Source organism: Peromyscus maniculatus, chromosome 20 (genome assembly GCF_049852395.1).
Source record: "Peromyscus maniculatus bairdii isolate BWxNUB_F1_BW_parent chromosome 20, HU_Pman_BW_mat_3.1, whole genome shotgun sequence".
Taxonomy (NCBI): Eukaryota; Metazoa; Chordata; class Mammalia; order Rodentia; family Cricetidae; genus Peromyscus; species Peromyscus maniculatus.
In genome coordinates this window covers 67,662,214-67,684,859 of record NC_134871.1, presented here as the reverse complement: position 1 = coordinate 67,684,859, position 22,646 = coordinate 67,662,214, and the positions used below count along the sequence as shown (strand labels likewise).

General features: G+C 47.4%; 1 protein-coding gene across 11 annotated transcripts in view; it reads left to right on the top strand.

Moving 5' to 3' along the window:
- The window catches only part of Senp1 (SUMO specific peptidase 1), a 67,619-nt gene extending 55,818 nt beyond the window's left edge, over positions 1 to 11,801 (top strand). For all 11 annotated transcript variants that reach the window (XM_076556710.1, XM_006974355.4, XM_015993239.3 and 8 more), the window contains 5 exons: positions 4,515 to 4,718; positions 5,421 to 5,500; positions 6,846 to 6,930; positions 7,571 to 7,666; positions 9,681 to 11,801. In XM_076556710.1, coding sequence (XP_076412825.1) covers positions 4,515 to 4,718; positions 5,421 to 5,500; positions 6,846 to 6,930; positions 7,571 to 7,666; positions 9,681 to 9,743 — 528 coding nt within the window. In that variant the 3' untranslated portion in view covers positions 9,744 to 11,801. The remainder of the gene's footprint in view (positions 1 to 4,514; positions 4,719 to 5,420; positions 5,501 to 6,845; positions 6,931 to 7,570; positions 7,667 to 9,680) is intronic.
- The last annotated feature ends 10,845 nt before the right edge of the window (positions 11,802 to 22,646 follow it).

The window sequence follows — 22,646 nt, the reverse complement described above, 5'->3', positions numbered from 1 at the left end:
GATCTAGAACTGGAGCTCGTGCTTTTTAGTCAAGAATTCTAACTTTCAGGACACAGCATTTAGTGGAAGTCCAGGCATAGTATTCACTCAGTGGTAGAGCTCCTGCCTGCCGGGCACAGAGCCCTGGGTTTTAGCCTCAGCACCCCCCCCCTCCCCACACACACACACACATAATGGAAGGGGTGGGTGATAGTGGTTATAGTTGATAATTCTCTCCAGGAAATAGGTAGATCCTGGTAATGCTCAGTAGAGAGGAAACAGCCCACAAAACTTAACCCTGAGAATACATTTTTTTAATAGGGAAGAGGTAATCTGTGTAAAAAGGAAAGACACTGAGAGATAAAGCTAGTTAGAAAAGGGAATATGATAGACGGGCTAGATGTGATTCACCCATGAGAATGAAGCCATCAGAGTAGAGCTGTTGTTTCTAGGATCACACACAGGCTTCTTCCCCGTCTTACAGCTGGCCTCTGGAATGTTCCCCAAGCTACCGCGGATAAACCAAGATCTTAGGCAAGGTCCTTTGGAAAGTAGTAATTATTCTCCGTAAACGGAGGTGCTGCCTGCTTGTCCTTCTTTAAAACTTCAGCAGTGATTCTGACCATGTGTTCTTGAATGTACACATGAGGAGACAAAGTCCTATACAGTAGGGAAGCTGTATTCTCTATATTAGTCTAGCTCTTGATTGGATGGTCTCGGAATCATAATAGTCAAGTGGGGCTCTTTTGTTACCTTCTTGTCTCAGTGTCTGCTCAGGAGTATTGTCATGCCCAAGACTGTTGGGACATTTCTTCCTAAACCCAGCAGTGGGCTTGAGAGTAACCGTGGAAGAGTTAGACATGAAGACTACTGCTAGAGAATGCTTTCCTTCTAGATTTATCTAGTTTATTGGGCAAGCAAAAGATACAAATACCAGCGATCATTTATGTCGTTCTGTCAACATTCAGGGGGGAAATCCTTATCTCTCTGCCCAGTCTTCATTTGAAAATACTGTATGATTTTTCTGGAGCTGGAGAGATGGTTCAGTGGTTAAGATCACTGGAAGCTCTTGCAGAAGACCCAGGTTCTCTTCCGAGCACCCGCATAGCAGCTTACAGCCATCTGTAACTCAATTCCAGGGGACCCACATACAAATGGTACATGGACATATATTCAGGCAAAACACCCATGTACATAAAATAAATAAATATGTATTTTTAATTTAAAAAAGAAAAGACTGTTGACTTTTCCTTTAAAGAGAGGCTTCTTGGGACTGGAGAGATGGCTCGGCGGTTAAGAGCACTGGCTGTTCTTCCAGAGGTCCTGAGTTCAATTCCCAGCAACCACATGGTGGCTCCCAACCATCTGTAATGAGATCTGGTGCCCTCTTCTGCCCTGCAGGCAGAACACTGTATACATAATAAATAAATCTTTAAAAAAAAAAAAAAAAAAAAGAGAAGCTTCTTTGCAACTTCAGGCTGGCAACTCATCAAATAGACTATAAAAGGAACAGAGACTGTAAACAGTTCTCCTGTCTTCAGACAAGGCTGCATAGACAAGCAGACGCTCCAGCCAGGGCTCTTCAGACCGTAGGAAGGCAGTTGGTAGGCACCAGAGGGCGGCACGTGGTCCAACAAAGCCAGCACTGGTTTTCGGGTGTGCTTTAGTGGCCGGACAAACAGCAGACACAGGACTGGTGGACTTCAGCCCTCATTTCAAAGGGATTTAAGACTTGCTGGGCCAAGAGACTGTGTCAGAGAGCGCTCTTCAGTGGAGCAGGCAGGACCTTGGTCTTCATTAAGCGGGCACACGTGGTGGCATCTCCTTCTCTCTCACCTTGGACACTAGGACCCCTTCGCTCGTTTCTTTTCCTTTATCCCCAGCCCCACTCTGTGGGATGACATGTAGGAGTCTTTGTGTGTCTTCTTTTGAGTATGATTGTGTCTTGGCTGAACGATGGTAGTTTTCCTCACTTGAGGAGAGAGACTTGTATCTAAACTCAGCCTAGATATCAGATTGCAAATTCTCAGCTAATGGGAAGGAATGTGGAGGCCACCAAACTCCCTCTGCTGGAATATAGGAAAATGGAAAGGAACTCACATCATTCCATCGAGCTAATTAACTATTGGCTAGTGGGAAGAAGCCATTTCCTTCCCCATTTAAAAAAAAAAAAAAAAAAAAAAAAAAAAAAAACCAACCTTGGCTGGGGTCGAGACACAAGCAACGAAGAAAGGATTCTCTGTTCTCGTCAATCTAGCTTTATATTGGTTCCTCAGGGAGCGAGGAAAAACTGGACTATTCAAAACCATTTAGTCTTTAGAACTTTTTCCTTCTGAAAAATAGGGTACTTAGGTATAACATGTCAACCCCCGCTTTTTTTTTTTTTTTTTTTTTTTAAAGCTTCAAGCTAACGATCGCAGAGCTTAACACTCTGGTAGATACCTGGGAGAGAAGTGCTTGCCTGGCTTTGTGTGCTCGGCTGTCCTTATCTCTCTGCCTGTGGTCTTTCACCTTTTCCTTTAGTCCTCACTGCCTGATAAAGTATGTAACCCGACAGCCCCTGCAAAAAGGTTTGACTCTCAGTAACTGTCTGGCTATCTGCCTGTGTACTGTAGCTTTGGGTACAGTAAATATATGTTTATAATGTTTATAAGATATATACACGGATAACATAATAGACTAGGTAGATTCTACCTGATTCTCTAAGAGGAAACTTACCATTCCCTTTGATTAATTTTCTCTCAATGGAGATCATAGTTTGCTATCTAGAAATCTGTGCTTGCTGGGCAGGTATGCCTGTATTAGTAGATGCTTTCACAAACGGAGATATATCATTTAGGACCATTATTTTCAGGCAGTTAAACTGAATACCTAGATTTGAAAATACTCCATCCAGTTGTACCTAGATTCCTTTTCATTATTTAAAATAACTAAGAACCAGTTAGCTTCGGGACATAGGATTAGCCACAGCGACCTGAGTCCTCTGCTTCCTCTGGGGTCTGTGCTGCGCCAGAACAGTGTCTTCAGACTTGGCCCCCATCATCTTCGAGCCCTCGGTGAAGTTTCCCTGAAGCTGCCTCTGTGTGTGGATCTGTAGGCCCTTTCTCTGGGCTGGACCATGCTCGCCTGTGTTCCTGGCCCTGCTCCCTGCTGCTGGACAGTGGCTCACTGCTCTGGCATCCTGGTGTATAAATATTTGTCAAAGGACAGGGGCATTTTCCCATTCCTCAAAAAACATTCTGAAAAATGTGCCTGTTTTCATAGCCATGTTTCCAGGCTGTGGCTCAGTTAGCCCATTCATTCCTTTCAGTTGACAGACACTGGCCTGGCTTTAGCTATCCACATAAACCAAGTATGCCGTAATTTTTGGCCTGTAACTTTTAAGATTTAGCACCAGGGAGCCCTGGACCTAAAGGAACCACAGGCAGCCTCGTTACTGTTGGAGAAGACGTTGCTCCTACGTGAAATGGCCGTGCTGTTGCAAGGGGTTTCCTGGTCTGTCTCCTGGCTTTCTGGTTGCTTAGCTCTGCCTGAGACCGAAGCAGTGTGCCTCTGCGGTGTGACTGGTGTGGCTTTGGATATGGAGCTGGATTTTCTCTCCATACAAGATCATGTCACATGCCACATCTTTAATCCCAGCACTCAAGTCTCAAACAGATGTTCCATGGGTTCAAGCCTAGCTTGGGCTGTATAGTGAGTTCAGTCCAGTCTGCTTCAGAGTGAGACCCTGTTTCAACAGAGGGAGGGAGAAGAGGAAAGAGAAAGTGGAGGGAGGGAGAAAAGAAGGAGAAAGGGGCGTATGGGGGGAATAAGAACTGAGCTCAGGATCCACTTACTCAGCACAAAAATATTAGAGAAACTGCAGCCCACTCCATCTCCTTCCCTCGGGATCCTCCCCTTCTCCTGACTCTCGGGTCTCTCCAAGTCCTGCTAGTGTCTGCCTGTTTGTCCTGTCGTCCAGCAGTTAAGCTTAGTTTTTTGATTGTCTGGAGTATGATTGATAAAATCTTCATAGTAAGTGAAAACTGGATATATTAAATCTGTCTGTTGAAGCATTCATTGAGTTGGTTGGGATTCAAAGCATAACACATAAACATATGTTAATGGCATATTAGTTATTCAGTATGTTAATGGCAGATTAGTTATTTGGTATGTTAATGGAAGATTAGTTATGCGGTATGTCAGTGGCAGGTTAGTTATCCAGTATGTCAATGGCAGGTTAGTTATCCAGTATGTCAATGGCAGGTTAGTTACGCGGTATGTCAATGGCAGGTTAGTTATACAGTATGTCAATGGCAGGTTAGTTATCCAGTATGTTAATGGCAGGTTAGTTATTCGGTATGTCAATGGCAGGTTAGTTATCCAGTATGTCAATGGCAGGTTAGTTATCCAGTATGTCAATGGCAGGTTAGTTATCCAGTGTGTCAATGGCAGGTTAGTTATCCGGTATGTCAATGGCAGGTTAGTTATCCAGTATAGCTGCTCCCCTGCTGCTCCACTGCTGTGACTTTGTCATGTGTGATTTCTTCCTACAGATCATCAATTTCTACATGAACATGCTGATGGAGCGCAGTAAAGAGACGGGATTCCCAAGTGTCCATGCATTTAATACCTTCTTCTTCACTAAGTTAAAAACGGCTGGCTATCAGGCGGTGAAACGTTGGACAAAGAAAGTGGATGTATTTTCTGTCGACATTCTTCTGGTACCCATTCACTTGGGTGTGCACTGGTGTCTAGCTGTGAGTAGCTCCTTTATTTTTGATGACATGGAAAAAAAACCTACAAAGAGAACCTAGGGAGTCATGAGTTCTACATCTTTGCTTGATTACAGGGGAAGATAGGATTCAATAGTGGTAGCTTGGCTAGAAATGAGGTGAATGAGTGAATTTCCTATCAGAGTAGGAGATGCTTAGCCTTGGCAGCTGCCAGCCGGCTACTGGCCTCAGCATAAGACAGGGGGAAGCATGTTCATGATGCTGCCAGCTCCAGCTCTGGCCACTACTTCCTGCCTGGCTGTGGCTTGCTCTCTGTTTTTATGACTCGGGGAGTATGGATACATTAATTTAATGTTAATAAAAGTTATTATATATTTTGTGTTGAATTACATTTAGAAGATACCAATTGAAAAAGAAAATATCAAGATTAAAGACAAACCCAGAATCTTGTCATCATCTTAAACTGTGGAAATGATCTTAAGATAGTTAACTAGTTTTCTCTGAATCATGGTTGTTGATCATGGGAAAACTGCACTGTAGAAAAGGATTTCAGGCCAGTCACTAGGCCCTCGAATTGATGAGCCCCTGGCATCATCTCCATGAACAACCCACTGCTATTAAGACAGTACGATCAGAACACCCCCCCAGCATCTCACGGTGTCACAGAAGGTCGGGGAGGAAACGCTGGCGCGACAGCAGGGCCCTCACTGCTCTGTTCTGTTCCAGGTCATAGACTTCAGAAAGAAAAGTGTCACCTACTACGACTCTATGGGTGGAATAAACAATGAAGCCTGCAGGATCCTCTTGTGAGTGCGAGTTGAAGAGAGACCAAATTGTTGTTGCTTTCTCTGTTTCTCCGGCAGTGAAACTCAGTTGTCTGGGACCTTCGGAAACGTGACGGATGACATCGTCATATCTCGTAGAAATGCATAGTTTAAATTCGAGAAAAATTTAGCAGTATAATACTACAATGTGTATTAATGAGGGCAATTGCTGTCTTGACACACTAAAATATAGAATAACTATATACATAGAGATTAAGTCAACACAACTCATTGAATTCAGCTTTCTGAAATTTTAGATGAAAAAACTCAAGTCCTAGAGAGGCGACCTTGGTTTCCTTGCCTCTTAATACTTAGTGAGTGGCTCTCCTGGAAATTAGAATGTAGGTCTCTTATACCCTACTTGCTTCTCTTTCTAAAACACCTGGTCTTTTGCTGTGCGTCTGGTATATGGCTGGGGGAAGATGTTCCTGAAGGTGAGCGTTTAATACTTACACAGAATGCTCTCGGCTAGGGAGAGACCCGGAGGTCAGAGGGCTTGCTGCACAAGCATGAAGCCCATGGTTCGTTCGGATCTCCAGGACTCACATAGTGATATGTTCGCATGGCTTCGTCAGCAAGACTGGTAGTGTCAGTGAGAGACCCCATCTCAGTGAATAAGCTGGGGAGTGACCACGGATGACACTTGATGTCAACATCAGCCTTCCACATGTACACCACAAACGTACTCATACCCACATGTGTGTGAACACATACACAACTGCACACAGTCACATTACAACACATGCACGTGACAATTAGGAGTCTTTGTGAATTTGTACTTTCTGTTTGGTTGGTTTTGGTTTTTCAAGACAGAGTTTCTCCTTGTAGCCCTGGCTTGTCCTGGAACTCTGTAGACCAGGCTGACCTTGACCTCAGGAATCCACCTGCCTCCCAAGGGCTGGGATTAAAGGCTTGTGCCACCACCACCCTGCTTGCATTTGTACTTGTTGAATTGTTGGTTTGAACTGAACTTTTACAAGAAGATCCAAACCTACCAGTGTTAAAATACATACCCTGATACTGCTAGAGACATTTTTAATAATTTAATAATAAATTATCCATTAGATTGATGGCACTAAAAGGACCATACAAACCAAGAAATATATTCATAGGTTGCTCCTTAGGAGATAAGTAGACTGAAGGACTTTGGGAAGAAGACTTGCTCTCATGCCATCAGAAGCAGAGGTCCTGGCGCTCCGGGGTTGGCAGTGTGGGTGGTGGTGGGGGTTTGAAGGGTTGGCTTCCAAGGACTGCCAGCCCCATTCTGTGGGTGGCAGCTGCCATTAGAGCTCTACACAGCTCAGCTCATTCTCGTCCACTGCCGTAGGCAATACCTAAAGCAAGAAAGTGTTGACAAGAAAAGGAGAGAGTTCGACACCAATGGCTGGCAGCTCTTCAGCAAGAAGAGCCAGGTACGTGTCCTGTGGGTCTCCTGTAGGTCCTTGAAAACAGTGTGGGGAGGAGAGGGTTGATCTGCTGTTTGTGGGTCTCCTGTAGGTCCTTGAAAACAGTGTGGGGAGGAGAGGGTTGATCTGCTGTTTGTGGATCTCCTGTAGGTCCTTGAAAACAGTGTGGGGAGGAGAGGGTTGATCTGCTGTTTGTGGATCTCCTGTAGGTCCTTGAAAATGGTGTGGGGAGGAGAGGGTTGATCTGCTGTTTGATTCCCAGAGATTTTCTGGCTTCATGTCTAGCCTGCCTTCAACTTTGTCTACTTCCTCGAGGAAGGTGAATTATTTGTGGGAAAGCTCATAACATGGTTCTGTGTAAAACTTTTCTAAATGCCAGACTGTTTTGCCTAGTTTTTACTCCTGTCAGAAATACTTGACTGTTGGATGCTTAGTGGAAAGACCAGTTTTTATAACCTTCAGTACCATGAAAATCTGAGATAGTTCCCCAGATGATGAAAGGTGGGATGAAAATACTACTTTAAAAAAATCCCCCTTAAACTTTATTGTCCAATAGGCAACCCAAGGTCGTATGTTCAAAATTCAGGGAAATGGTGTAAAATTGATAAAGAAGCTTTGCACAAACAGTGTGTTGTTGGTCTTTTAGGAAATTCCGCAGCAGATGAATGGAAGTGACTGTGGGATGTTTGCTTGCAAATACGCTGACTGCATTACCAAAGACAGACCAATCAACTTCACCCAGGTGAGGTGGGCCTCAGGACAGGGCTGGGTACCGGACCCCCAGCTGTCCGTAGCTGCCTTTCTCTCTGTTCTGTGGCCTCTGCCACACCTTTGCTTGCTTCGGGTTGTGTCTCATAACACTCTCCACAGTCTGTAACACTGCACCAAAGAAGACAGGGACTGACCACATCCTGGGTAACCGTGTGTCACATGATAGTGAGTGAGCTGATTAAAAAGAAAGCTGCATTCTCTATTCTCTGTCCATCGCCCCAACCTACCTGTAGTCTTACAACAAACACAAAACTGGAACCAGAGAAAGCATTCTTCAGTTCAGGTTTTGGAATAGACTCTGTCTTAGTTTTTGTTGCTGGGAAGAGACACCATGACCATGGCAACTCTTATAAGGAAAACGTTTAATTGAGGTGGCTCACTTACAGCCTCAGAGGGTCAGTCCATTATCAGCATGGTGGCATGCAGGCAGACATGGTGCTGGAGGAAGAGCTGAGAGTCCTACATCTTTCAGGCAACAGAAAGCTGGCTGAAAGTAGCACTGAGGGAAGCTTGGGCAAAAGAGACTCAAAGCCCGCCTCCTCATAGTGCCACGCACTTCCTCCAACAAGGCCACGCCTCCTCATAGTGCCACGCACTTCCTCCAACAAGGCCACGCCTCCTCATAGTGCCACGCACTTCCTCCAACAAGGCCACGCCTCCTCAACGTGCCACGCACTTCCTCCAACAAGGCCACACCTCCACATAGTGCCACTCCCTTTGGGGGCCATTTTTTTTCAGACCACCACAGACCACAACTTCATCTCCTTATATACTTTGTTTTAACACCCCATCCTTGTCCCCTTTCTCGGTGCGGCTGGTCAGTTTTATCTCAGCAGGTCATTTTTCTATCTATTGTCCTGAACCAAAGTTGACTGAGACCAGAAATTATTATGGTTTATTCTAGTATGTTTTCTACTTAACTTTTTACTTCTATTTGAATGAGTGGTTTTTCTAGATTTTGTCTGAACCTAAGGGCTTCTTAAATTTGTTCCTCTTGCTGAGGCTAGAGAGATGGCTCAGTGGTTTAAGAACACTTGCTGCTCTTCCCCAAAGGGCCTGGGTTTAGTTCTTAGCACCCACGTGGCCATACACAACTGCTAGTAACTGCAGTTCCCAAAGACCGCCCCCTTCTGGCTGTCCCAGGTGCCACTGCATGCACGTGGGACGCAGACGTGTGTGCAGGGAGACCATTCATACAGATAGAACAAGTAAGTCTTTAAAATGAGATAAAAACTTACCATTTGTTTTCACCCAAGAAGTTCTTACACGACCCTAGATAGATATTAAATAGATAAATGAAACATATGCTGACAATAAATCAAAGAATTTATGTTAAAACAGTTCTCTGGTATACAAGTAATTTTACAGTTGATTAAGGACAAAAGTGAGTTTGCACACAAATGAAATGTATCATTTAAAAAACCTTTGGGAAAACTGGGCATGGTGACACATGCCTTTAATCCGAGCGCTCAGAGGCAGAAACAGCCCGATCTCTTATGAGTTAGAGAGCAGCCTGGTCAATCTAGAGTTCCAGGTCAGCCAGGGCTACCTAATGAGAGCTTGTCTTAAAACAAAATTAAAAATTAAGACACTGGGACCTAGACCAAACTGAGATAATGGTTGAGGTTCTCTTTCTTAGTTCTTCTCTGAGAAAGTATTTTTCATTTTCAGACCTTAGTCTCATACTCTCTTAAGAGACCAATATAAAAGAATTGATAGGCACCATTCTCAGAATTCTGGGAGTCATTTGGGCCTAGCCTGGAGACTCCAGATAATGCCCACTGTAACTCCTTCAGGTACAGAGTGTAAATAGTACTGGAAAGGAACAATAAGAAAAGACTGCATGGAACCATGAATGAGAAGTTTGAAAAACCAGAAATGTCACTGAGTCTGTTAGTTGAAAACCTTAAGAAAAAAGGGAGTATGGAGAAAGGAGTATTGTGCCTACAAAAGTGAAAATTGAGAGTGTGTCTGTGCCCCTACAGCAACACATGCCGTATTTCCGGAAGCGAATGGTCTGGGAGATCCTCCACCGGAAGCTCTTGTGAAGACGGTCTCAGAGAACGGACGTGAGAGTATGGGGACCAGCCCTTGCCATCTCCAGCCAGAGACCTTGGGACAGCTGCTCCTCACCCTGTTCCTGTGCAGCCCTTGATCCTGGACCAGCCCAGGCGAGATGCACTCACAAGCACATCTGCCTTTCCTTTTGTATCTCAGATACTATTTTTGCAAAGAAACTTTGGTGCTGTGAAAGGGGTGAGGGACACCCCTAAGCCGGAGAGAGACTGCTTTTCACCTCATTTCTGCCATCTTGTTTCCAGAGGGCTCCAGCCTCACTGAGTCCCAAATTAGGAGCGCACGGAAAGCTTGGGAAGAATATTGGTTTCTTATAAACTCTTGTCGTTAGGCCTTACCAAGAAGTAGGCAAGGGCATAGACAGCAGGTAGGGATAAAAACCACCAGCACGTAGACATACACGATTCCCGAGATGCAGAGGTAACAGTGGGACTGTAAACTGGACTTGGAGGCCCACGCTTAAGTCCCCCCCTGCAGAACCCTTCCTGTTTCTGTGCCCTGATGTGAAACCCAACGGCTTCTCCTCAGAGCTGTTTGATCACTGGTAGAGTCATCCCACGCCGAGCACAGCGCACAAGCCTGGCAGACCCTGAACGAGCAGTCCTTTCCTGGCAGGCAGGGGTTCGCGTGTGCTAGCGCATGTGCTGTGGAGAGGACGCCCCCAGAAGTGCTGAGTCAGCACCAGGGCCCCACTTCACTGTTGCCTGCTTCTGACCAAGAAGAAGGACCTCGGTCTTTAGCATCAGATGCCAGAGTTGGATGGATACAGGTCTAGATGGTCTGTGGCTAGTAGTTTAAATATGTTTCTAACCACAGAGAATTTTATATACATATATACTTATCTATATGTGTGTGCATATACATGCATATATGCACACACACGTGAAATATATATTTCACAGGGATATGCTTTTAAAAGAAAAAAAAAAGACTGAATGTGTTCACCATTTAGTCTGTAGGTTTATTTTCATCTTTAAAATTCCAGCACACAGTGACCCCGACAGCTGCTCCGACCAGCTGCTCTGCATTGGGTGTTTGTAGACTTCCTAAGAGTATTTTGCAACCTGGATGAATTTGACTTAGGAGTAAAGGTTATCAAGGTAAACGTCATTTTCAGCTGAAAAACAAAACAAACAAGGGTGGAGCTAGATTGCTAAGCCTGAGGTTTTCAAACTGCTATTCCTTTTGTTCTTTCTAGCATTTCTCCCACCCTCCGAGAGCTCCTAAGGTCTAGATGGTGAGATGATCCAATGCCAGTGTCATTTTGTACTTACGTTCCAGAGCAGGAACATTTTATACTTTTCTGTATTGTAATGGGTAGTTTTATATAAAATCTCCTCCTCTCCCCGGAGCTCCGTCCTTTCCAGCATTGTGCTTCCTCCTTGGGCTTATTTGAAAATTCTACTCTGTTTTATACCAGGCTTGTTTAGTACATTTTTCTATGTTTTACCACAGGTTACAATTTGAAAACAACAACAACTATTTTTTTTTAATATTCCATTGTTAAACTGAATGTTCGCGTCTCCACTCCAGCACCCAGTGTCCCCGCTCTTCCTTGCCCCTGCATGTTGGAGGAAGAGACCCCTTTGTACACTTACGTTTCCTTCTTCTGCTCCTCTCTCCTCTGCCCTCCCTTTCTCTTTCTTTTGATTTTCCATAGGAAATAAATAGCTTTCTGTGTCTGAGTTGCTGGGACCTTTCACACTCTGGTAGGAAACTGTGGCGTGCAGACTCACTGTAGGACTCTAGAATACTGTCTGACTTGGTACTTGCTGTATTTAAGTGACAGCTTACTCCGTGGCACTTTGGACTGTTACTATAAAGACAAGCTTTCAGGCTTATCTCACTACTATCTGGGGCTCATCAAAGAGAGTTTTCTGTGTTTATTGTTTGTTCCTTTAGACAATATCTGTTTTATCTTCCTCAGAGACTTTTTGTGTGGACCAAAGCAACCAATATTTATTGCCATGTATAGCAGAATATGAGACATGCAACAAAAGCACTTTGCAAAATATATAAGGAGTTCTTGAGCCTGTCTGAAGTTGGCTCCCTTTCTCCAGTGCAGTTTGAATGTGTACCAGGTGAAAGCTAGTGACCCCAAGGCCACTGCCCATCCCAGGACTAATAGGAGTGGCTTCTCGGGAGTGTGTACAGATTGTGTAATAAGCCGTTCTTCGAGAGCCAGCCAGCCAGAGCAGGGCAAGTACCTGGAAACTCCTTAGTTCTGGAGTGAGCTCTGATGACCAAGACTGAAGAGTTTCTGTAGTCTGTGGCCAAGGGTGTGCTCCGTATCTGTTTAACCTGCTTTAAACTAAATGTGCCTCTTGTTTTCCTTCTCTTTGTCTCTTTCCCCCTGGCTTTAGTGCTCGTATCCATCCCCCTCCCCCACGAAAGGACTGTTTGAAGGATGATAAGGATTGCATGGCTGTTACAAACTTTTCAACAACAAAACAAAACCAAAAACACCACAGTCCCAGCCGTCATCCCTGGACTGTGTGCAGAGAAAATAAGATTGGTCTCTGCCCTTTGGAGAACATGTGGTGTGATGTGTGGAAGATTGTTACATCCGGTTGATGGCTTGAGATCCACTGTGACTCCCAGGAGTCCTGTGGGGTGTTTGGTGTAAGTGTCTCCGTCATACAGCCCAGAGACCTGCTGTCGGTTCGCTCCTCCAAATACGAGGTGTGCTCCTTGTGACCCCACCTCCTGTTCCTTAGCCAGTGTGATCACGCTAGCCGCTTCTGCTCACTGTCCTCGGCACTGGTGGCTTTAGTGTCTTAGTGCTTCAAGGATAGAACAGATAACCTGGCAGACATCCCCACCCTACCCCCGCAGCCTGGCCGCCATCACCACCTGGTCTTACACGGCCCAAGGCAACGATCTCTAGTGGATCCAGGAGAGGCTTCGTGAAGGAGCCCCTTGGCTTTTAAAATCTGACCCTCCAATCGCTCTGCCATCCTCCAAGCCCTGAAAAATCCCAGAGGAAAAGTGACGGGCACGGGTTGTGTTGTTTGCCTTGCTCTGTCTGCCGATGCTAGACAGAGTGCGATGATTTCAGACTGAGGTTGAAGATCAGTGTCAATCAAGAACCTTGCCTAAAGAGAACAGACCTTGATGCAAGGCAGGCTTGTCTTCCTTCTAAGCTGAGGAACAGCCATCAGTCATTTAAGGACTTCTGGGGATTGTCTTACCCTTGACGGAACCCAACTGCTAAGAAAGGCAAGTGCGAGAGGTACCCAAGAGCCCAGACTGCACTCTGCTCAGGCACCCTTCTTCAGTTTAGTCCTTTCTTAACCTACTGATTACATACACCCACATCTGACCTTAAAGCCCTCTGGTCACATGATCTTAAAATCTGTCTGGATTTCTGTAGTCCTGAGGGAACGGGGTAACTTCCCGCTTGCCTTCGCAGGGTAGACCAACGCACGGAGCTGCTGAGGCGGGAGAATGGGTTGATGGTGCCGAGGATACGGCAGGGCTCGTTTCTCTGAAGCATTTCTTTAGAATAACAGTGCTGTAAGGATGTGAGGAAGGACTTCCGAGTGCTGTAGTCCCAAAGGGTTCCTTCTGATCGCAGTGTTCCCCTTGGTCTCCAGCAGAAGACCTTCCTCCTCAGCAGTTCAGCATGTTGCCATTTGGGGTTCTCAGACTATACCCCAAGAGGCTTCTCAGAACATCTTTTTTTAACCCTTTGGGTAGGTTTCTCCTCCATCCTTTTTATTGACAGCGATATTCCTTGCACACTCGGATGATGGGGGCCTCTAAAGGCACTTCCATACCTGAAACACGGGGAGTCCCTGTCTAGGTGTTTCGTAAGTGTGAGGCCAAGCACTGGACTTAAGGGCCCTGAAATGGGGAAGAAAGATGGTTTGACCAAGGAAATAAAGGCCACCTTGTCCTGGGGTCCACAGTCTGTAGTGTATAGTTTGGCTGATGTGGGAGGCTAAGCAGACACGAGCAGACCTTGTCATTAGCATAGTTGAGAGGGAAGCCGAAGTGGGCCAGGGGTGGGGATGTGTCAGGGTTCTGCCTTTTTTCCGTGTGTCACTCCTTAGTTTGGGGTTTTTTTTAATTGATTTATTTAAAATAAATTCTGTGGATTTTGCTTCTGTGCTTTGACTGGGGACTGGACTCAATAATATATTTGTCTGTCTCTGAGACTGTTTCTGTCTCCTCACATATATATAAGATTATGTGTGTGTGAGTGTGTACATATCTATATATACACGAATACATTACACAGATAGATATCCCCAACTGTCTGCTGATCCAAACTGGACCAGTGATTGGCTCCTCACTGTGGTCTGGATTTCTGAATCCACCCCTTAACCAGGAGACTGAATACTGTTCATTCATTCATTTCCTTCCACATACCTGCAAGTGAAGCCCGGGGCGCAAATAACATGCAAATGTGTGGCTTTCTGGTGCTTTCACAAACTAACCCTGTCTGTAGAGGCAGCCAGAGAGCTCTCTAGAGGCCGGGCGGGCGGGCGGGCGGGCGGGTGGCGGGCCTGGCGCACCAGTCAGGGCTCCAGGCCATGCTGCCTCCTTGGTTTCCTGCATGCCTTTCTCACAACCTTGCCTCCTCACAGGAGTGAAACACTGACCGTACAGCGGCGCACAGCCTCGTGGAGAAGCATTGTCTGTCGGTTAGAAGAGCCCAGGTTGTCACTGGACAGATTTTAGAACTCTTGGGGGTGGTTTGGCATGATTAAGATTTTTCAGACATCGTCCAGTGGCTGGAGTGAGGAACGAAACCCTTAAACCGTGTACTTCCTGACTCTGGTTAGCTAGCTGGCAATTGCCTGAATCTTCTCCACCCGACACCAAACAAGAAGACTTCTCAAAGTGGCACCTGCACCAGTGTCCATAAAAGACACCTCTCCCCAGCTGCTCCTCGTTCTCCGGTCATGGCTCTGCAGGAAAGGGATGGGTGCTTGTTCTTGACACACTGACACCCGAGCTAGTTCCTCATCTGCCCGTGTGCCTTCACCATCAGCCCATTGCTATGACCGCAAACCCTGCATTTGGCTCACTACCTCTCTGCCGCCCTCCTCCTCTCCCGGGCTGCCGAGTGTTACCGCCTGGCCTCTGGCCTCGTGGCCTCACTGTTTCCTCTGACTGTTGGAGCCCCAGACCCAAAGTCTATAGCTTTTCACTCACATCCTTCTCCTCTGTGTTTCCCAGTGTCTGGGCATGATGCTAGTTACTGGCTTGTGCTATGCGTCTCCTGCTGAAATGTCTGCTCTCCTCCAGGTGTCTAGCCCAGCTGAAGGAGACGGGCTGGTTGAAGGGGGTGGATGAATTGCTATTGATGTCTCACAAGTTGTGTGGTAATTGAAAGACAGTTACTTTCATGTAACCCAGGCTGGCCTCAAATTTGCCATGTAGCCAAGGATGACCGTGAGCTCCTGATCCTTCTCTCTGCCTCCCAAGTTGTGTATCACAACTGGCCTTTATTGTTTTGGATTCGTGTTTTATTATGCTTTTAAGTGTATTTAGTTTGATTTTATGTATATGAGTGTTTTGCATGCATGTATGTCTCTGTACCCCTCTTACAGAGACATATATGACTGCAGAGGCCAGAAGAGGGCGCCAGGCCCCCGGGGAACCAGAGTAACAACAGCTGAGCCACCACATGGGTGCTGGGAATGCAATCTGGGTTCTCTGGAAGAGCCATCCCTCGAGCCCCATGGGTTTATTTTTGAGGTTGCCTCATGGTATAGCCCGGCTTTTGATCCTTCTCGTTCTCCTGAACTGTTTTGATTAACAGCATGTGCCGACATACCATACATTTCTTCTTGAGAGTTTCCACTTTGACTTTTGTTTGTTTGTTTGTTTAGGAGGAAGGATCTCGAAGTGTAGCTCTGGCTGACCTGGAACTCATGTAAACCAGACTCACCTGAACTCAGAGATCCCCATCTGTCAGCCTCCCAAGTGCTAGGCTGGCCCCTGATGAACTTCTTTACTTCCTCATTTCTGTTTCCTGTCCGCTACGGTCTCTGGCTTCAGGTTTCTTTTGTTTTCTACTTGGCAGCTAGAGCCCCCTTCCGACAGGACCAATAGTGTGATAACAGTAAAATTCAAGGCCCTGCTCTCATACCTACATGCCAGCCACTTATAGAATAATTATGTAATAATAAGCATTGCCTCATCGCCCGCCCCTCAGCAGTCTGTGATTAGGAACCAAGGTCACCACTTCTGAAATGAGAAAACAGAGCGGAGACCCCCAAGAGCGCGCTGGGGTCTTCCAGGTCACCCTCCCAGCTGAAACCCAGGCAGAGAGCCTTGGGTGAGATCCACTCTGCCATCCTCGGCTCTCCTGAACAAGATGGGGTCCTTACTCCCCTCTCCACCTTAGTTTGGAGGCGGGAGGGAGAGGCGGGGTCCGATGGCCTGCAGGATGTCCCCTTGGCTCCTTCAGACAAGGTTCTCCCATCCTTCCCCAGGGTCCTTTCTCTCTTCACTGCCTGTCCATTCCTTTTCCTTTAGAGTTTTGTCTAACCGGGAAAAAGATAACCCTAAGGACAGAGGGTGATGAAATCCAGAGACGCCAGGTGGCCCCAGCCCGTCCGTGCACATGGCCTCAGGAGGCAGGCAAGGTTTGCGCTAGGTGAAGACACACACACACACACACACACACACACACACACGAGTCTGGAGACATTTCCAGTGGTCCGTTCTCTGATTTCACCACTGCCTCACTCCTTCTGTCCGTGTGGAGTTGCCTCTGCCCGGGTTTGAGAATCTCAGGAATGCAGAACCCAGTGCTGTCCCTGGGTCTTCCATCCCCACCCCCTCCCCCCCACTAAGCCCCTCTGCCCTCTGAGGGAAATTTTATTCAAGGAGCTGAGTGGGAGGCGTCCTGACCCTGGGCCTGGAAAAGAAAAGCCCTGCGCTCTCCGCCCTTCCCCCACCCCCGGCTGTTGCCCAAGCCATTCTGCTACTCTCCATCACAGATGGCTGCCACCCTCCCAGAGGCCCCGCTTGATGGTAATTACTCCTAATTGTTTTCCCTGGCTTCCAAGGCCTTTCTCGGCTGCTCTCAGCCAGTAGCTCTCTTGCATCTGCTTAGAGAACATGGACTCCGTGAGGGAGGCGTGCCTCTTTGGGCTTCAAACTCCGGCTTTCCAGATGCAATTTAGACGGAAGGCTCGCAGAGAATAGTGACCAGACTTGAAGATCAAGGACCTGGGGGCGTTGGACATTTCCTTCCCTAAGACTCTCAGTACCGGGGAATGGCAGGACTCCTGAGCGGAGCTGGAGAGCTTGGGGGTGGCGCATAACGTCGTCCCTCTCTCCTTCGGCTGGGCTACTGATGCGATTCATTCTACCTCCAGGAAGAGGGTCCCGGGGGGTCTAATACACTGGTCAGAAGATGATCTGGGGCTGACAGCCAGAGAGAAAGCATGGAAGTGTTTTACTGGTTCAGTATTCACTGCGACACCTGCAGTGTGCCAGGCTCCTGCGCTAGGGACTAGATGCTTTCTGTCCCCTGGTGCAAGCACATAGCGTCTCGCTATAGTGCCAGCCCTGTGTCTTACCCAGGGCCATGGCTCCCGGCAGCCTGAGCTACAGCCCCGTTATCCCCTCACTTCATCTTGACTCACTTCAGCTTCTTCACTCGGCTGCACAGGGCCTTTTCTAGTGGGCACTGCATCCTTTGTGAGAGGGATCCGGGGAGGCAGAAGTAAGGATGCAGAGTGGACCAGTTTCACACAGCCTCAGACCTCTAAGGTCGTCTCAGACATGCCAGAAAGGGCTAACAACATTCCCTTAAGTTCAGTGATGAGTGATCATACTGTCTTTCCCACGTTTGGGTCAAGACATCAGATTTTGATAAAAATACCTTTATGGGCAAATGAATGTATTCCTATCTATAGATCCATCCATCTGCCTATCTGTCTCCTACCATCTACTCAACCATCCGCTCACTTAACTGCTTTAGGTCCTACTCGGTGCCAGGCACTGGGGGTATAGGGAAGATATGGTATGGTTGCTGGCCTCCATGGGTCTGTCCTTTGGTCCCCAGGAATTTCTCTCAGCTCCAGGTGCTTCTTCAGAGGCCAGGTCTCCCTTCTGTCATGTGGGGGATCAGACACCAACCCAGGAGGTCTTCTAGTGGATAACTAGAAGTCTCAAACCAGAGGCCATTGGTAATTGGGGCCAGGATAGTGGTTGGAGGGATGAGGAAGGCACCCAGCCAGGCCACTGGACCCATCATTGTGGTTTGGCTCCGCTGGTAAGAAATTAAAAAAAAAAAAAAAAAAAAAAAAAAAAAGCAAGTTGGACAACTGTCTCCCTATGTGCTGTGCTCCAGGCTGCTCCCAGACAGGAATCACTCCATTAAACAAACTACGGCCAAGGGCAACAGGGGTCTGGGCCCAGAGAAGTCTGGAAGGGGGGGGGGGAGGATGGGAACATAGGGCCCCTGGACAGGACTTGAGTCTGCCTGTCCATTACAGATACAGTTGTGCAAGTGAAGCCCGCTGGAAGTGTGAGCATCCAAAGAGGATGCTAAAGGTGAGGTAGGAGAAAGCCACACTCAAGGTCGCAGGCACTGGAAGCGGGGAGCACATACCGAGTGAAGGTGACGTGGCCATGCACATAGGTTCGCTTGCTCGAGCCTGCTCAAGAGGCAACTAGCAGCAGGGTCACGAGAGATGATGACAGGACGCCGGGTGGGGCGTTGACATACCCACTGATCTGAGCTGCAGTCCGTGTGTTATCTTTTGCATACTTGACTTCATTCTAAAATCAGAAGGACTGTGTGCTTTGGGCTTCGCGGGGCCTCTCCCCCTTCTGCGTGTGGCTGAGGTTGAGCTAACAGGACCTGCATACACAGAGGCTCACACAGCCTTGAAGACAGAGGCCCATTCATTCCAGGAGCCGCAAAGCACCTCTCGGGCTGGCCTGTAGTCCTGGTCCCGTCCCACCAGCGTGCAAGGGAGCGACGTGCGTCTTTGCACATGCAGCCTTACCCTCAAGCGCACACAAAAGCCACACTCAAGCTCTTTCCCCCCTCCCCACCACATACCTCTTGGCTCAGACTCTGGCTGGGCCTTTCTCAATCCTGTACCCAATGTTAGGCCGGTTGGAGTTGCCGCCAAGAAACTCCTGGACCCCAGGCAGCCCACCTTAGTGGTGCTTGCAAGACTTCCCAGATCTCGGAGGAGAAAGAGACATCACCTTAGCCAAAGAACAGCATGGAGCTGGAAAATGCCAGCTGTACCACTAGTGAGTTTTGAGACCTTCGGCTGGGTATTTTACCCATCTGGGGTTCAGTTTCCCTACCGAGAAATGGGAGAGAAGAGCTTGCGTAAGGGCCCTATGTAAGCCTTCTGGAATGATGTGCAAAGCAGGAGCCTTTGAGGCCCCTCCAAACGTAACCAGCGAGCTGAGCCTGTACAGGTGGCCCAGCGGTTAAGAGCACTGGCTTGTTCCTGTAGAGGACCTGCCCAGGTTTTGATTCCCAGCACCCCTGTGTCGGCTAACCACCATCTCTAACTCCATTTCCAGAGGACCTGAAACCCTTTCCTAGCTTCTGTGGGCACTGCACGCATGTGGCGGACAGACATACATGAAGGCAAAACGCCCATACGCACAAAAAACTTTTTTAAAAAGTAAATAAATAAGCAGTGAATTTTCTGATTTCAGGAGTCGGTTCTTTTTAAGTGATGATGCAAGCATTGCTATTTAAGCCCACCCAGCCCTGCAGGGTCAGGGTCAACTTCACCCTCCCCCTAGTGTCTTTATGATCCTTGTGCCTACACCCCAAGCTCTGGAAACTCCTCCGTCTCTCAGCGATGCTCTCATCTGATGGACCCACCACTTCCTGGATTGGGTCCCTCTCTGCAGGGACCAAGAGAAGATGGCAGGTGCCGGGAAAATAGCGTGATGCTATGTGTCGGGAAGTATATGAGGACACTACCATGAGAACCTCAATTTCTGGATGTTTCCATGCCTGTGCAAGGGTGAACTTGGCATTCCCTAACAGGAGCTTCTCCAGCTTTCCTGAGGACCCCCTCACCACACACCTCTCCGGGGTCCATGCTGCCATTCCTGCTCCAGCACAAGCTAGCTTCCTACCCTGAAAGGCCCGGCCCGGGGGTCCTGTGTAATGAGGGGAAATGCAGGCTGGAGGATCCAAAGGCGGCCCAGAATCTCCTCAACACACCAGGAAAGGACAAGTGCTTCCCAAAATGTAAATTTTTTTTTTTTTGGTTTTTCGAGACAGGGTTTCTCTGTGTAGCTTTGCGTCTTTCCTGGAGCTCACTTGGTAGCCCAGGCTGGCCTCGAACTCACAGAGATCCGCCTGACTCTGCCTCCCAAGTGCTGGGATTAAAGGCGTGCGCCACCAACGCCCGGCTCCAAAATGTAAATTTTTAACTCCAATGTTGATTATGTGTCAAAACAATTGATCACTATGGAAAAGTCAGAATTTTAGAAATCTCCACCATTACAACTGCTTTTTTTTTTTTTTTAAAGCCAGTCTTTCAACGATTGGTACTCTTAAAGGTTTTAATCCAGCACTAAGGGCTCTGCATTGCCCTCAAATAACAGAAACACTCGAGTCCCTCACCATAAATCTTGGGGGAGGAGAAACAGCCATGTGCTATGGAAAACCAGAGAATGCGGGGCCAGGGCCTTGGTCCTCGCCTCAGCGCTCTCACTTGCTAACTAAGGGGCCTCTGGCTTGCCTTCCTTCCCTGTAGCCCACCTCGCCATAGTATTCCCAGCTCTCATCTATACACACGACAGCGTCTGGTCTCTTTATAGATCGCAGTAACCGCAGATGGGTTTCAGATACGAAAGCACACTGACAGCGGTCACTCCATCCGTCTGCTTAGTTACTGGTGAAGAGGATGGGAGGAAAGTCAATGAGTGGCCACTAGAAGACTTAAGATGTCAGCTCTTTACATCCTGGCCTCAAGTTCAACTCAAAGATCCCCAGGGAAGGAGACCCCAGACCCCTCCAGTTCAGGGTTCGGTTTGCTGAAGGCAGTGTAAGTTGCTGAAATAAACATTTTTTCACATGAACTATAGATTCCATTCAAGGCCTATTTCTAAAAAGGATATCATTGCTTTACAAACCACAAAACCAGGACCCTGAGAGGCATGACTCTCCACAGCACAGTCTGCTTAGTCCTTCGGTGTCCATGAGCACCGCCTTCCCACAGTCCCACCTCCCCTCCGGCTGCGGCAGAATGAAGTTCAGTGTAGCCTGTCAGACATATGGTTGTCCCAGCCTGTGAATTGAAAATTGGCTTTCCCTGGACAGCCCCCAAGAGCTGCATATTTTTTTCAGCACCTCTCACCAGCCCCACAGATGAATTTATCTTTTCTACATGTGCCATTTGGCTGTTTCTGTTGCAGGAGCCCACGGGTTCAATGGGTTTCACTGTTCTGCCACACTGACAAACAGCCACAGCTCTGTTCTCTCAGCCAGCCCTGGGGCCTGGAGGCCTGCCTGTGGGAATTCCAGAATGTTAGAGCTGGCTGAGATGACAGCCCTTACCTAGTACTGCCCCAGACACGCACAGGGGGAAACTGAGGCCTGGGGTAGGCTTTCCTGTGTCAAATCCAGTGTGTACCCGACATGGGCACCAGTGGTCTCCCAAAGCCCTGGCCTGCTGTCTAGTAACAGGAAAGCTCTTCTAACACTGGGCTAAAAGCAGACTCCCATCCCTTTTAATGTTCACCTTGGTGTAGTCTCCAGAGAGAGATGCGCCTGAGCACACTTTTTTTTTAAAGGTTGAAATCGGTTTTCTCTAAAAGGGGGTAACACAATTCCTGGCCCTTCCAGAGCAGCCTGTAACCACCAGACTGGAGAGAAGGCCACACACCCTGGGTCTCATGAAAAAAAAAAATCCAATTGCCTTTCAAAACAGACATTAATTCACAGAACTGAACATCATGGGAGGTTCAGGATAGCTTGATCAAGCTTTAGTTTGTTTCCAGTAACTCCCTTGACTCTGCCTTCCTAACATGCTGGCCCCTCACAGTAAGGGCCCCTTCTCAACACAAATCTTGCACAAGAAGAGAGAAGGGTCTTTTACTTCCCTGTCTTTAAAGCAAGCTTTGTCCCATACTTGGTATGGACCAAACTGAAGAAAACTTCCTCTTGGCTGGAGAGATGGTTCATTGGTTAAGTACACTGCTCTTCCAGAGGACCCTGAGTTCTTTTCCCAGCGCCCACATCAGATAGCTCACAACTGCTTGTAACTCAAGCTCCAGGAGGATCTGACTCCTCCAGCCTCTGCAGATACCTGCACTTACACACACATCTACACACACACAGACACACACACAGACACACACACACACACACACACACACACTTAAAAATAAAAAAATTTAACAAAAAAAATCAATTTCTTGTGTGGGTCCTGGAATTAGCTTAATTGACCCAGGTCAATCAGGTCCTTTCTGTCATTAGGAGATTAGAGTGGATTCTATCAGAATAGCTGTTTTCTGCACAGTAGTATGGAGTGTGACAGATGCTGGGGGAGCCAGGTCAAGTATTATTTATAAGGGGCATTCATAAGGGCTAAATAAGATAACATACAGGGTTTCGAACAGGACCTGGCATGTAGGAAGGGCTGTCATTTTTATTAATTGTTAGCATTATTGCTGTCCCGGACACACACCGTGAAACTGCTCCCAACACTTCACTAAGGGCTAGCTTGGGGATCTGTTTGCCGTGGAATATATATGTGTGGAGCGCAGACGGAGAATTTAATACCTATGTAGTGTATAATGGCCATTCGTAGATGAATAGTAGATGAACAGGATTCCCACCACCCAAACATTTAAAATTTGTGTATGTTGAGAAACACTGGGTTATTTTCTAGTTGTGAAATGTCTCCTAAAAG